This window comes from Postia placenta (genome assembly GCF_002117355.1).
Source record: "Postia placenta MAD-698-R-SB12 unplaced genomic scaffold POSPLAscaffold_1, whole genome shotgun sequence".
NCBI classification, from domain to species: domain Eukaryota; kingdom Fungi; phylum Basidiomycota; class Agaricomycetes; order Polyporales; family Adustoporiaceae; genus Rhodonia; species Rhodonia placenta.
This window is the reverse complement of record NW_020169832.1, coordinates 3,217,255-3,233,072: the sequence shown is the minus strand read 5'-3', so window position 1 is coordinate 3,233,072 and position 15,818 is coordinate 3,217,255. Positions and strand designations below refer to the sequence as shown.

At 53.0% G+C, this 15,818-nt stretch overlaps 3 protein-coding genes across 3 annotated transcripts; 2 read left to right on the top strand and 1 right to left on the bottom strand.

Moving 5' to 3' along the window:
* Window positions 1–1,397: 1,397 nt before the first annotated feature.
* On the top strand, window positions 1,398–2,374 carry POSPLADRAFT_1052048 (hypothetical protein; the record flags this gene model as incomplete). The annotated part of the gene is made up of 3 exons (XM_024480237.1): window positions 1,398–2,173; window positions 2,225–2,281; window positions 2,335–2,374. The coding sequence occupies 3 exons, from the start codon at window positions 1,398–1,400 to the stop codon at window positions 2,372–2,374; spliced, it is 873 nt and encodes a 290-aa protein (XP_024344736.1).
* A 655-nt stretch (window positions 2,375–3,029) lies between these two features.
* On the top strand, window positions 3,030–4,261 carry POSPLADRAFT_1072629 (hypothetical protein). Its single transcript, XM_024482534.1, has 2 exons — window positions 3,030–3,925; window positions 3,980–4,261. The coding sequence occupies exons 1-2, from the start codon at window positions 3,086–3,088 to the stop codon at window positions 4,196–4,198; spliced, it is 1,059 nt and encodes a 352-aa protein (XP_024344735.1). The 5' UTR covers window positions 3,030–3,085; the 3' UTR covers window positions 4,199–4,261.
* POSPLADRAFT_1072628 (hypothetical protein) lies at window positions 4,238–15,765 on the bottom strand (the record flags this gene model as incomplete). Its single annotated transcript, XM_024482533.1, has 20 exons — window positions 4,238–4,602; window positions 4,653–4,934; window positions 4,985–5,177; window positions 5,234–5,394; window positions 5,444–6,499; window positions 6,553–8,960; window positions 9,011–9,717; window positions 9,773–11,660; window positions 11,717–12,172; window positions 12,228–12,572; window positions 12,621–12,696; window positions 12,753–13,040; window positions 13,096–14,208; window positions 14,257–14,302; window positions 14,353–14,366; window positions 14,428–14,507; window positions 14,558–14,652; window positions 14,706–14,790; window positions 14,842–15,406; window positions 15,459–15,765. The coding sequence occupies 20 exons, from the start codon at window positions 15,763–15,765 to the stop codon at window positions 4,352–4,354; spliced, it is 10,416 nt and encodes a 3,471-aa protein (XP_024344734.1). The 3' UTR covers window positions 4,238–4,351.
* Window positions 15,766–15,818: the final 53 nt, after the last annotated feature.

Sequence of the window (15,818 nt, the reverse complement as noted above, 5' to 3'; positions counted from 1 at the left end):
CCAATAGAATCAGCCAGAGGTGCGGTGTCCACCGTGCATGCGAACCCATGATTCGTAGACGCATGCATATGAGGCCACGACATCTAACTTCGATGAACACAATCGATGCTTCCATCTCAGGCTGAATTGGGGTCATAGCGTATCTGTATTCATCTGATATAGATCCTGGGCGGGAATGGTCCACGAAGCGTAGATTGTTGCGAGAGGTGGTGAGTGAGAACCATAACAGGGACAGTCATCTGTTCACTAATAATACCAGTGATCGATGCTTCTGATCACCCTTCATCAGTGTGGTCACTTCCGAGCTGGTAGCGGTATGGGAAGCTCTTCTTCCTCCTTGCAAATGGCCATCAAGCATCTTCTGCGAGGGAGTATGAAATCATGTGCGAGAGCTGGCGAGCCGCATTATACGGGTTTTGTTGTCCCCCAATCGTGATGTGTAAATGCAACAATGTGCTAGTTCAGTGCCCCCACTGAGTACTGAGCGCTGAGCGTTGGGCATTGTTCATAGAATCAAATAGCTATCGGGCACGTTATAAACACGCCGCTTCTATCTTGGGACTGAGGTTATGGTATCCCGAAGTCGTCCGATATCGTACTGATCGACCCCTACAATGGCATCGTGAAGCTGGAAATACAGCGCATCCTTGCGATCAATTCGCACTATGCCCTCCATAATAGACAATTGAATGAAATGTGGGCAGCGACCACTTCAAAAGCCAAGCGCTGGCTCCCAGCTGCCGTTACATACAGCCACAGGCTACGAGTGGACCCCGAGGCGGTCGTGCCACCGCACAGAAGCACACCTGCGCCTGGTGTGGTACCCTGGAGCGCCGTCCAATGCTACACGTGCGTTGTCGACGCCGGACGTCTCTGCTGCTCTCCATGAGAAGGCCATGCACCGCGAGGCAAGGCAGAGTACGAACGCGGCCATTACGACGCTGCCAAGGCCCAGTTCGAGGAGTACAAGCTCACGCATCCCAAAGATGTGGAAGATTGGATTGCTTGTTGTCGAAAATGCAGGCTGAACGCGATACCGGAAAGTATGATTGGGCTGACTTGTTCCAGCAGGCGGGACGCGACCCGCGCCTCGACGTTACTGATTTCAAGGGACCAATACAAGTGCAGCCTATGAGCGACCACGGCGGGGCCGCTGGATCATCGCGCCAGAAGATATTGATATAGGCCAGCTCACTGGCATGGACCCAATCCTGATGCATAGTAGATGTTGATGTGGAGAAGTATCCTTGCCGCGTACGGGAGATGAACGTTCCATTTTGGGAAATTCGGCGATGGCCGCCGCTCATGGAAACAACTTGTGTTGTACTTATAAAATCGCATTGCGCGGCAAGTTTCATAACCGTCTTGTAGCCAACCATCTATTCTGAGTCAACACGATGGGCGTACACCTCTACGACTCCAGTACGTACACCACGGCGGAAGAGCTTGCCCGGCTCAGGCCTGCTCTCGCTGTCGCAAACGCCAATATTCCGTGCCTCGTCTGGGGAGAAGACGCACTGGCTTTTGTTCATTGCGTTCCGACCGTTCTGTTTCAGTTTCACCTCATTGTTCCAGACGATGCCCTCGAAGCTGCTTGCAAAGCTATCATGGATAGCTTGCCATACAAGAAGCTCGATGCGCCACACCCCACCTGGCAAGAGTATGGCATGGTGGACCCCAGTCTCCCGAGTTGTTATCCCTCATCAGTCTGTCTCGAGTGTACCGGGGACACGGAGAAGCCTATCCCCTTCTGTGCGGATACCTCCATTGCGGTACATCCTCAGTCATTCTGGTCTGTCGACGTGCGTGATACCAGCCGCTCGGTATCGCTCGAGCCTGCACCTCCGCACGACGAACGCATTCGCTTACCCACGATCACGGCGTTCTTGGATTCTATTATTACTACCGTTCTGGAGCCACCCAACGGGTCGCAACACCTCCAGTTCGGGATCAATATGCGCTCTTGGATTTCATATTTCCTGATCTACACTCCACAATTTCGAGCGTATCCTCGCGAATTGCCTGATGGCTCCTTGGAGCCAGGACATGCGTCTATTTTGGACACACTTTCCGAAGAGAACAAACCCTACTTCGAAAACATCATCCGAGGAAAGCATGATGGTGGTTGGATGTTCCAAGTCCGACGACGCCGAGACATCTTAGAACGCATGGGGTACGCATATTTCCAAATTCATGGAGTTTAGTAGACATTATTTCTACCTAGTCGGTTGGCAGAGGCTCGACGGCCTATACCTGAGAGTATATTACCTCGCCTCCGCAAGTAAGTCAACGAAGTCAGCTAATGATCCATACTTTCTTATGAAGCACAGACAGAAACAAGCTTTGCGGCACTACTCCTGCAGCCCGGACGTGATTCAGGGTTTCCTTCGTATGCCTATGCCAAAGTAAGCCTATCTACATAGAAATGATCAGGTCCATATTGAGCCACCCTGTCTGTTTAGACCAATTGTGCGGTGTCGGTACATGCCAGTGCTTCAATTATTACTCAGGAGGCTCATGTGAGGACAGTTATGGCCCTATGCTGAGGTGTCACGGGCTTGCAACATCCAGTCTCTTGTGTTGTGTTCACGAGCAGGAAGGGCTCTACTTCAGAGGGAGTGCCGAAGTTGTCGGAATTTCAATGTCGGAATTCCACGATGCTTTTAGTATCAGGACGTGTGCAACGACGAAACGAGTCTAGCGGAGCAGAAATGAAAAATATACTCTCAGTATTTGTCGAAATATCCGTGTTCTCAGTGGGAGGTCGCTCAGCGAGAATTTGTTTGTGTTTGACGCGCGCGACACTTCGTGAAAACGGCAATATCTTTCGTGAAAACAGCTATAACTATACCCAGTTTCGACTTCCTTGAATGCTCATTCCTGAATGCTGTCCCTCGACTGCGATTCATATACTTTGGATATGGCTTCAGATCTATGCAGCGAGCTCGATCCATGTACTACAATTAAGTATTGCCGCCACCCTCTATCGTATGAGTCACAAAGCCAGTGTGCAGCATCCCGTCTACTCTTCGCCGCCAGGACGTCTTCCGTGGACATAAACCATCTCCATCAACAATACAGATAGATGTCGAGATCCTTCACCATCCGCGTCCCAGCGACGTCTGCAAACATTGGGCCCGGATTCGACGTCGTCGGCCTCTCGCTCTCGCTCTATCTCACCCTCTCAGTGACCGTCTCGTCGCCCTCCGCTCCGTCTGCCGAAGAGCCCCCGCTCATCCGCTACTCCGGCGAGGGTGCGGACGAGGTCCCGCTCGACGCATACAAGAACCTCACCACCCGCGTCGCGCTCTACGTCCTCCGCTGCCACGGCGTCCCCGCCTTCCCCGCCAACCTCACCATCCACGCCGCCAACGAGATCCCCTTCGGGCGCGGGCTCGGGTCGTCCGGCGCGGCCGTCATCGCGGGCGTGCTCCTCGGCAACGAGCTCGGCGCGCTGCGCCTCTCGCGCGCGCGCATGCTCGACTTTGCGCTCATGGTCGAGCGCCACCCGGACAACGTCACCGCGGCGCTCGTCGGCGGCTTCGTGGGCTCGTACCTGCGCGAGCTCGACCCCGCCGCGACGGAGGCCGCAAGCGTGCCCCTGAGCGAGGTGCTTCCGGAGTACCCGCCGGACGCGGGGGCGGACTGGGGCGTGCATCCCCCGCAGCCTCCGCTGGGCATCGGGCACTACGTGCGGTTCGGCTGGTCGGAGAGCATCAAGGCAGTCGCGATCATCCCGCGGTTTGAGCTGAGCACAGCCAAGGCGCGGGAGGTGCTGCCCTCCAGCTACTCGAGAAAAGACCTGGTCTTCAATCTGCAGCGGTTGGCTGTGCTGACCACGGCACTCGCACAAAATCCCCCTGATCCAGAGCTGATATACGAGGCAATGAAGGACAGAGTACACCAGCCATACCGGAAAACACTGGTAGATTCCGTTTGTACATCTGTGGGGATCGGCTCTACTGACTCGTGATTGCAGATCCCCGGCCTGCCAGAGGTCACGTCTCGCATAACGCCTTCAAGCCATCCTGGTCTCCTAGGCATCTGTCTCTCTGGTGCCGGACCTACCATTCTTGCCCTTGCCACCAGCGGATTCGAAGCGATCGCCGAGGATGCACGAGCGATCTTCCGCGAAAAGAATGTCGAGGTAGACTGGAAGCTGCTCACCGTCGTCGGAGGCAGCACCGTAGAGCCGTAGACTACACGGCACGCTCAAGCCTGCATGGACCGTCGCAATGAGATAGAACCTCCAAGATCATGCATTTCATTAGCCATTAGAAATCTATGTGACAGCATCAGGTATCGTATAAGTAGTCTGCGGGTATCATCCGGAAGCATCGTGCCACGTCGTCTAGCCTCCTGCCGTCAGACAGACCGCCCTGGTTGCAACTAGCGCACCCGCCGCGCTGTCGAAGGGAAGGTCGACGGTGAAGAGGACATGACTGCGATCGCTGTTTAGGTATACGGGCAAGTTGACCGTGCCTGGAGATGAGGAGTCGTCTGCCTGGACCCAGCGAATCTGCGACGGGTTAAGCCTGACTGTCTCCCCCTCGTTCAAAATGAGTTTGTCCGACTCCCACGCAGCACCCTCGAGAACGAGGCCTATCCCAATTGTCAGCAGTGTATAGCTATCCGACTGAAAGCGAGCCTACCATCTACGATGAAGGCCCCAGGATCGTTAACTTTGTCGATGTCCAGTTTGAGGTGCAGCGTCTCGAGACTCCACTTTTTACGATGAGCAACAGCTTGGCGCGTCGCCGTAACGTATGCTTCAGGGAAGAAGAGACCGCCGAGCCAGACTTCCACGTTGTTCAAGTTGTCGAGCCCAGCAATGTTATTCAACTGCGCCAGGCGACGAGAGAAGTCTGAGATCCAGCCTGATACCGCCAGGGTCTTGTGCACTTTGTACCGTCGCCAGTGATCAGGAATGGTACCTGCGCATGATGGTCAGCCAACAGATAATACAGATGTCGGAGTGACGAACCTTTGGTCAGTGCGCTCATGAGATTACGAAGATGGTTCGTCTGCTTGAGAGCGCCCTCGCAGACCTTGGTGACATCCGCCAAGTCTCGGCGCACTTGCGTGAGGAGTCTGCTGCCAATACTACCTTCCCTGGAGAATAAGCGATGCAGCGGGTCCTGGTTGTCCCCACCCTGCTTCTGCAACGTGTTGAAGTTCTACATTGCATGCGTTATGACATTATGCATGACCACGTTGTGCGTAGTAAACTCACCGAAGGCAACTGCTCAAGCCACTCCCGGCATCGTTCGAGAAGCTGCCGCATCCAGGCAGGTTGCTGCGAAGCCTGCCCCTTTGCTGAGCTTGCTGCTGCCACATCATCGTCATCGTCGCTGAGCATCCGCATCTTGCGCAGTTTCCCGAGGAGCTCGTTCCCTGAGACCATATGAGCCATCTGCGACGCAGTGAAGTGACCAAAGCTTACCTTGAGCAATCGCGATAACTCTTTCCGCGGTGGGGGGAAGGCTTAGCCACGCAGGAGGCTCTCGTTCAGGAAGACCTGCGACCCAAGAGAGGAAGTGGTCCAACTTCGTACCATCTGGGACGCCTAGCACTTTAGACCCAGAGGCGCTCGGAACGAGATCGAAATCAACATTGTAGGCAGATGGCGTGAACAGCCCGTCCACGAAGGCGTCCAAGATCTTCTGGTCAAAGTCACTGTCGACTCGGCCACCATACACACACTGTTTGACCAACGTCCTGATCGCATCCCAAGGGATTATGGCAGGATCGACATTGGCCCGACCTTTCGCCACCGCATTGATCCAAGCATCGATCGTGTTGAATGCAGAAGCCATATCTGAGTCATTGAAGTCGTATTTCTTGCTCCAGCCGAGGGGAACGTATCGCAAGCGCTCTTGGACCACGGCGTGGAACCATGCAAGCAAGAAGTACAGTCGGGACTTCTCCGCTGGGCCTTGCGACAATCGGGAGGCCGAGATACTGCGCAAGGAGTCCGTCAGATTGGCCTTGATACCCGGAGGAGGCTCGTTCATGAGGATTCTCGACTGCCGGAGGATATTTACGGGGATACTTGGATTGGCTTCCATGGTGAGGAACAATCGGAAGTTGCGATGCGGATTTAAGGTCTGTAGCTTTTTCTCAAGCTGTCCAAGCCATGACGGCGCGAGATGGACGTTTTTGAGCAACACCCAAGAACCCTGACGAGCAGCAAATGCAATGGCCTGGTCTGCGAGGGTGAATCCCTCTTGTGAGCCCATGGCGACCTGCGAGCATCGAGCACCGGTGTTCTGAATTAGATTTTCCACTCTGTAGCTCGCATCGTAGCCTGGGACTGAAACCAAAGAAAGTGGTGTGGCAGGAAGAACCTCGTCGGCTACCATGGTCGAAAGGTCGTAGCTAGATTCCGCATTCAGATCGGCCTGGAAAACATCGCGCACAAACGCCGCTGTGGCCTGCAGCAGTCGGTCTGGACGCAGGCACTTGACGATTATGATGCGACGGATTGCTTCCACAGCGGCTGTCAAGGCGATTCAGGTTAGCAGTCGTAATGATCTAAGCTGGCCTACTCACGAGTGCTAGGAGGCCAGGGAGAAGGCACGGAATTTTCCGGAGTGTTGGAATGAAGGAATTGGAGCCACTCGTCTTCATGTTGCAGCACGTGAGTCACAACGGGTTGGAACAGAGGTTGCTTCCCATAGCTTTCTAATCGCTGTTTCTGTTCTATGGAGAGGTATGGGCAACTTTGCAAGTCGGGATTGCTTGCATTGGCAGCCACCGCGCCATCACCGCTCTCCATAAGGAACTCCATTTCGTCAGCGATTTCCTCAATGCCACGGAGCTTCACTTGAGCCAACAGAACTGCCAGCATAACATGGTCCCGATGGAGCAGAGCCCGCGAGGTTCTCTTGTAGACCATGAGGAAGAGGTCGTTCGTCAGGATCTCTCTACGACGATGATAATCGCTGACGTTCTTGAGGTTTGGATTGTGGAGAAGCACATAATCGAAGATATCGAGGAAGAATCGCAGAGAGAACTGGTAGAAATGGTCAACCAGATTCAGCTGTTCCAGAATGAAGAAGACGGCACTGCAAGCTTGAGCTAAAGGAAGATATTCGGCGGTGACTTGTTCGACTTCCTTCATGACGAGGTCTGTCTCTTCGACTTTGCGGGTGATCTCGGCAGCTTCGCGCTTCAGGGTCTCCAAAGTATCAATAACCTTGTCATCGTCCAGGATATTACCAGTGGACTCGTTGAGGGCTTGCAAAAGCAATTTTTCCAATGTCCGCAGACGGAGACGGAATTCGCCTTGCATTTTCATCAAATCCGTCCGTTTTCTCTCCGTGTCCGAACGTTCAACTTTGAGTACCTGATCGAGCGACTGGCTCTGCAGACTGCTCCTGGTCATGGTGAAATTGACGAACGTGACTCGACTGCAGATATCCGGAGAAAACTCGACAGATGGGTCGCGAGTCGATAGGAACATAGTGAAGGATGGAGAAAAATCGATATCTTGACTTCCAAGGCGGATCAACACACGCCCTCCTGTTCTGCGAATCTCCTTATTCAAGACGGGATTGAGGATTGGATCAAGGTGTTCTACGTCTTGGATTAGGAGGGTGTTTCCAAAGCGCAGCGCGCTTTCCAAGACCTTGAGGAAGGCCTCATCCAGGAAACTCGTGACAGTAATCTTCCGATCTTTGTATTCGTTGAGAAGGAAATTAGTAGCCTGACCAGTAGGATCAATGATGAGCGGGTAGCGACTGAAGCGTTTGATCATGATGGCATTTTCGGTGCAGAGGTTGTCGGAAGGCAATCCCTTTGACTGCCAACTCAAGCGATCGTCAGCGGTGGACAGGTAATCGGGCAAAGACAACTCGGTCTTGAACTTGATGTTTGCCTCGGCTAGATGTGTCGACCAGTCCTGCCACATCATTTCTCGATACTGTTGGTCAAAGAAGCCGCCATACGCCAGGAATGCAGCAGAGAGCAAGACGTCACCGACGATCGTGCTCATCTCGGTGTCGAACGTACGGCTACCCAGCTCCCAGCGAGACTTCTCAGAAGAAAGACTTTCGAGAAGTTTCATGCTGCGGTTGACCTTGCTTTCCACGCGCTCCATTTCGGTCTTGATCGCCTGAGTCTCCCGGATCAGTGCCGCGTACTCTTCCTTGTACTGCTCAATGCTTGCTTCCAGCTCGGAAATCATAGTGACCATTGTCTTGGCTTGCTCCTTCGTATGCGCGGCTTGCTCCTCTAATGACTGCACCTCGTTGCGAAGGGGCTCGACCTTGTCCAAAATCTCGGAGAAACGGACTTGAGCAATGGCCCACTTGACGAGAGGGCCACAAGCCTTACTGGCGCGCTGAACGGTTTCGAAGGTATAGGATGGCCGGCTCACGAAGTCTCGCTTCATGACATCTCGCAGCTGCTTCGTCATCTGATTGGTCGTGTCGAAGTTGACGATACGCTGAATGAAATCGTCGCGCCTGATTATACCTTGAACAGTACGCCAACTGTCGATCTTGTGGCCTAGGAGTGTGCATACGGACTCCATCGCAAGCTTCACAGCCTCTGGTGGATTAGCCATTGTACGGACTTCCTGCAGGTGCTGGCGTTTGATATTACTGACTGCTGCTTGAGCATCGAGAACCGCAGGCTCGGCGTCGGCAAGATCAGTCATGACAACGGCGCGGCGCTGTGCAATATGCTTGTCCTGCTCCACCAGAGCAGCCTGAATCTCGATGGACGCTGCTTTCTTCTGCTCAGCCTCTTGCTGATCAGCGACCATGCGTTTCAACTTCTCATTCGCCTCTGCATTCTTTGCTTCAAGCTGGGAGCGCTTAATCGCCAGGCTCTTGCGTAGCTCCTCTACCTGCGTCACAGTGTCCCGAAGTTTGTCCAGCCCAACATGCAAGTGGCGTTGCTGCTCCTCTAGTTCATCCCGCTTCTCGTTGTGCAAACGGACATAATGGTTGATGCTGACATGGTAAGGTTAGCTACAATCCAGGGAACGAAGACTACGACTCACAAGTCAAGGTAATGCCTAGGCGTGACATAGTTGTACCGGCCTTGACGACGACTCAAGCGCTGATTGATTTGATGCAGTGACTGGTGGACAAAGACCAACGCGTTCACGACAGCAGTGCGATGGACGGGCGGCATAGAAAGCTCGCGGTATGCGATAGGGAACATAGTCGGAGGATTGTACGAAGGTAAATCGAGGTCCAGTGTACTTGTGAATTCCATGCCAACTTGATAGAACGCTTGGTCAGACCAGTCCCCGAACCAGTCAAGGACGCAACGGTTGAACAGCGCAGGAGATGTAGCCGCACGAGAAGCCAGACCATTGGCCGGGGGATTCATGGTGAAGACGACGTGTAGGTTCTTGGCGACCTGTTGAGTGAACCATTTATACAACTCTTCATGAGAGTCTAGCATCAAGCCATCGCGCTGAGAACCCTCTTTGCAAGCTGTCATGAGTGCGGAATGCTCATCGCCCTCGAAAAGACCAGGAACCTCAGCATTCGCCAGAAGTGTGTTCATCCTCTCAAGGAAGCCAGAATCGAGGACATTTGATTCGTCCATGATGAAACATATCTTTTCCCCCTTACAACCTGCACGGCGTAAGACGGTCCGTAGATCTTCATCGAAGTCTTCCCCAGTATATTTGTTAGAGACTTTGATCTGGAAGATATTCAAGCCGTTCATCCAGGCAACAAACCGCGACAAGGTGGTCTTCGCTTATTTGTCAGTAGGGTGCGGTTCAACCGAAACATCAATCACGACATACCTTGCCACTCCCACTGACACCGATCAACAAAAGATGACCTTGCACTTGTCGGAAAACACGATCGATCCGGAGGACATGATCCAGGACGTCATTGAAGAGGACTAGGGGAACGTCAAGCTCCTCTTCATAGAACACACGGAGCCGCGCCTTAGTATACTCCCGGAGAACTCCCCGATCTACAGGAATGTAGTTCTTGGAAGTCCAATTCGAGAACAAAATTGGACGCGTCAACGCCTCGTCCTTGTTGATCGTCGGGAAATGCTCCATCGCGGCTGTGTCGATGTTTTCGTCCGTCCACTGTTTCTCTTCCTCTGTAACAAGTCGATCCTGGAAGAGACGCAAGGCTTCGTGTGCCCACACTCGTACAAGCCCCTCCACAGAGAGAACCTCCAACGGCCGGATCGCTTCATATATACCGCGGACCCAACGTGTCAGTTCACGTGGACTGTACACATAGTGGGCCTGTATGTCGGTAGTGAAGCGCTTCTGCGACGCAAGATAAAGCGTGACCATGGCGTCCGTAAGTGGTTCGGCATACGTGCGCAGGTTGGGCACCACTTTGAGGAGTGCTCGATTGTAGGTCCCGTAGATCTGCTTGAGCGACAGTTCGCCCGGGTAGTCCACCATGACCAAAGGTGCATGGCGGAGGAATCGATGGCTAAGCGGAACTCGTCCAGGATCTGTAGGAGGGTTGCAAGCGCCCACAAACTGGATTCTCTCCAACTTCACCCAAGCCATGTCGGATGCCCTCCAATATCCGCCCGCTTCGACAAGCTGGCGAATAAAAGAGATAACGCGCTGGGTACCGTATTTATCCGTCGCGGGCAGATTGATCTCGTCACAAAACACCACAAGCCAGCGACCAATCTGCACAGGCGCAAGAATAACACCATTCGGGGTCTTCCTATATTCACAATATTGCTCGAATGTCTTCAGGATTAATTCCGGTGTTGTTGCACTGGAGAAGTTGAGGCCGACGACTTCCATATCGGGAAGCTTGCGAAGGGCGCTGAAAAGTGTCATGGTCTTGCCAGACCCTGGTGGGCCGCACAACATGAGAGGTTTATGCTCTGAGAGCCACGAGTACAAAACCTCTTCGTGACGGACAGTGTCAATTGTCGGCACGACCACGTCTGAAGCGGTGACCGCATGCGCCTCTATCTCTATCACAGGAACTCGCGACTGCCAGCCGAACCACTCTCCGCTGTTGACCAAGACATCGTAGTCGAGGAGCGAACCACCGGGGCCCATGAGAGGAAGATCGACACCTGTCTGCTTGCGCAAGAATTCACCCATTTCGGAGCGCAGCTCCAGGCGAGCGTCGCCAGAGAACGCCCAGATGATGTTGACAAGAAGGCGCTTCGTGACGTATTGCTCGACGCGTTCAGGGGACAGAGGGAAATCGGAATGCTGCAGGTTGTACTCGATCACGTTGCGAACGGTCTTGTTGATCAGCGAGAAAAGAGTGTTGAGAGCACGAGTGGTGGTGAAGTCCATGATGTGTTCAATTGATTCAGCGAACACGAGAGCAGCCGTCACCAGGCTGTCATCAGCGAAATATGGCTCGAGTATGGTTGCAACCTGCTTCTGAGTGATCAGATTAGCAGACGAAGCCGAATCAGACGCGAGAGTGTCGTTGCGACGTCCTCCTAGATCGATCTCCTCGTCTTCAGCATCAAGAGGGACAGAAGAAAGGGTGTCGAGATAGTAGCGGTACACCATGGCCGGTTCTACGATGTCCTCGCTGAACCAGATCATACCGCATCGACTGACCGTGGCGAGCGTCGCATATCTCAAATGTTCCACTTCGAACATTATACGAACGTTCGGTGGTAAGTTCAGACGCTCTCCGTTCGGTAGGGTTAGAAGCTTGTTGTCATCAAGCACACTACATTGCACCCGTGAGCCACGCTGAGAGTTATGAATCACTAGGACGAAACACACCTGTTGAGGTTCTCCACCCACTCTGGGTCTACATCGCCATCGAAGATGATCCAGTGTCGCTTTCCACTCTCGCCGCGGACATCGTCGACTATTTTACGAAGGGTGTGGGTAAACAGGCCGTCATTCCATTCGCGAGTGGTGGGATCCAGGGTTCCGTACAAGGCGTCCTTGTGCATGGCCTTGGGGTCAATGACATATGCTATGCCTTCGACGCCATCGAGACGTTCAAGAGCCGCCAGGAGCACCTGCCACGCGTTACTCTTGCCGCTGCCGGATGATCCAACCATCATCAGACCATGCTGGATCTTTTGGATCTGGTAGAGTTGAAGGATCTTGGAAATCCATCGCTCGCCTTCAACAAGGCGACGCTCCTGGCAAACCTTGCTGATCTCCTCGCGCAGTGCATCCAGATTGACAGGAATGTAATCAGTACCAGGGAACACGTCCGCCAGCAAACTGTTCTCAGCCATCATTACCGGCACATAGCGTAGATATGGGTCACGAAACGCACCTCGTCAACAGGGGAACATCGTCAGCGACGAGTTTGGGTACGATAGTCTCGGTGACACTTTGAATCAGAATCACTTGTTCCGAGACGGCGTCGGACAGTGCTCCAGCATCTTCCTCGTCTGTCCGAATAGCCTGAAGACGTTCACGTTTGAGAATACCCGCGCTGGCCAACACCGCCTTCAATGCTCGAAGACCGAAGTCGTAGTGAGGCTGTGGCGATAGCTGCTCATCGCAAAGATTGAAGAATGGTACAATCTTTGAGGCCAGCGACTCTGCAGTCCGGAAGCCTTGCGAGAAGAGCATCACTTGGGCGATCAACTCCCGATCGGGACGTGTCATAGCCATCCTGAGAGTCACTTAGTAAAATTACACGGCCGTGAACCTCGGAACTCACGGTCTGAACAATTTGGTCAGGTTGGGTGGAAGAGTCGATCGACCAGCATAGTTCGGGTTCGTGGTAATGAAAACACCTTAGAACACACTGTGAGATTGAACTCTGCTAGATATCGACGCAGGGAGAACACACCCATGTTCTTGTTGATCTTTACACTCTTGCCAACCAGCTCGATCTCAGTATTGGGGTTCTTCACAAGAGAGGCAAGACCCTGCTGGATGCTCTGCACTTGCTGAGAGACTGCACTGAGGATGCGCTCCTCTAGACGGTTGAATTCGTCGAAACATCCCCACGCTCCCACTTGACACAATCCGACGAAGATACGACCCATCGCCTGGAAGTCGAACGTCTCGTCGCAGCAGAAAACTAGCACGAAGCGACCAAGTTGCACGCCCAATGCCTTGACAGATTCTGTTTTACCTGGATCGAGTGGCTATCAGCAGAGTTCTTGATATGTGAACATGTGAAAACTGACCTGTCCCAGCAGGCCCGAAAGGAGCGCCTCCAAGCTGGTTGTCCAACGCTTGCGTTAGCGTTAGATAACATCTATCAGTTAGAGGCGTTTGGACGAGACGATCGGGTACACCCAGGTACTCCCATCCGTACGGGAACGTTGCATCCGCAACTCGGATAGCAAGCCTATCCAGAGGATTCTCTATGCTCTGGTCCAAGTAGTACCGCATCTGGTATAGCCATGAGAAAGCTCTGTTGTCCGATATTCTCTGCTGAGCAAGATTACGCAGAACGTCACGCTGGTGGACAAGCTCGGTGATCAGATGCTCGCATTTCCGTCGAGTAACAGGGCTGAGCTCGGTCAAGACGACGTCGGCCAGAAGGTCAAGACCTTGCCGCACGACGTCCAACGGTCCATCCAGACTGCTAGAATTCTCGAGCGCAGACTCGACGGAAGCCGTCCAAGCGACCTGAATTGCCAAGGTGACAAGCTGAGCAGGATACCTCTCCAGCCAGACCATGAATTGATCCTGGGGCAACGGCGTGATGGCGCCATAGAACGTTTGCAGCTCGGACACCGCGTCACATAATAGCTGCGCAAGGGAAATTCTCATTTCAGATTCCAGCTTGCTCAGCCAGTCATTGATCTTCGGAAAGTCCTTGAGCAGGATGGCATCCTTGAACTGTACCTCCTCTCCCTCTCGAGAGGCCATGCCCTGTATTTGCGTCAAGTCATCATCGAGCATGATGGTCGAGATGCCGGCGAACATCTTCTTGAGATGCTTCATGATACGCAGGATCTCTTTGCTGTTGCCGATGATTTCGAGCAGGTCCTCGTCACCAACGAAGTAGAACCGCGGGAAAGACGCTCGCTCGCGCTCGAGGTACTCTCCAAGAGCCTTCTGGATCTTGTTCAGCAAGTCAGCGAGGCGTTCAAGACTCTTCTGAATTCCGGGAATGTTCATGACATCGATGACGAACGGCGACTTGTAGACCTTCTTCATCACTGCCAAGAATTCGGTGTTAATGTTGGCGAAGCGAGCGGTCTCGACGGGCAGAAGATGCTTGATGTCAGCGCTGCCCGAGAAAATACCCTCCAGATACACCCACTGCCGTTGTACATCGATCCAGACATCTGGGAAAACGTCAGAATCTGGCTCTGCAGAGATGGGGCTGAACCCACCGAACAAGACGTGGATTCGATTCAGCTTTTCCTCCCAAGATCCAGCCTGATTGGAAGTGAGCAAGCACTCTTCGATTAGGCCAATTGATAGATTACCTCTTCCTCGAACACTAGGAGAAGAATGAACACTTGTAAATGCCTGTTGCTAAAAAGTTAAAGAGCTGAGCATACCTTTGTAGTAAGGTGATAGCTTCATAGCGACGAGTGAATTTAGATTCTCGCTGCACTTGTTGAAGAGATCGTCCCATCCACTGCACCGACGTCAGGATCATTGTGCTAGAATTTTGGCTTCCCTACGTACCGAATGAGACGACACCTGTTCTGGTAATTGACGAGGTCCAGAGTATAGTTAGACCATGTCTCTTTAACTTGTCTAATATACTCTTCCAAAGCCATCTGTAGATGAAGTGAGCATCACGAGGGCAACGAGGAGCTGACTGGCGACATACCTCTCCTTGCGCCTGAATGATGACTTCCTTGATAACGTTCTCGTTCTTCCGTAGGTCCATATCATAGACATGTCCTAAGGTCATCCTAGTGCCATACAGTCAACATGCTGCCACTTAGCCGAGAACTGATACGAACAATGGCAGGCTGACTTGAGTCGGCACACGCAGGACCTTGAACAGCTGCTTCCAGTGCCTATCCTTGAGAGCCTCTGATTTCAATTCTGAGATGAGGGTGTTGGACTTCAAGAGTCCTCGGAGAATCTCTTGCACATATTCAAACGCGGCATACTGCCTCATTCGTGTCGGCATGTCCTTTGTTGACGAAAGCAGCCCGTCAATGTGCTGCCTCAGCTTCCTCGGCTGAACTGTTGCCCAAGCCATTTCGCGTAGCTCGCCAATTTGGTTCCATATTCCGGAGAGTGCTGTCCAGACGGCCTTCAGGTCCCGGAGTTCCTCGAATATGGGCTCAAGACGCGTGTGGCGGATGAGCTCGAGGTCAAGGGCCTCCTTCGCGCGACACACGAGATCGTACTCTTCTTGAATGCGGTTGAGTCTGCCCTCAAACACGTTGATGGTATTGAGAGCTGTGTCGGCGCGCATGCTGCCTTGGACTGGACGCGTCTGCTCCCATTCTTGTAGAATGTCATTGATCTTGTTCTCGACTATTTTGTCCTCCGCGACAATCTTCAGCTGCAACCCAGCTACGTTGCATAGGATGAATAATTGCGATGCAACCTCGCATAGAACACGCACCGAGCTGTTCCTGAATGGAGTCGTTCTTCCTCTTCAAGATCTCATTAAAAGCACTCCACTCTCCCTGCAGCTGGTCACTGTACAGCCAGTCATCTGGAAATTGATAGCGAAAGCGTTCGAGTGTCTTCTCGCCACTGGCGCATAGCTCGATCATAGGACCCCATTGCTTCGTCTTGCGTTTCAAGTCTTGCACGAAGGTGATGAACGTGACCGCCGCCGCGGTCGATGTGTTTGACGATGTCAGCAGCTTCGAGCGTAATCTATAAGCCGTAGTATAACAGGAGTGAAAACCGAAACATACCTCCATGTCTGCTGTTGCAAACCGAGCTGCTTGGATGAAGTTGTGAACGACGCGTCGCG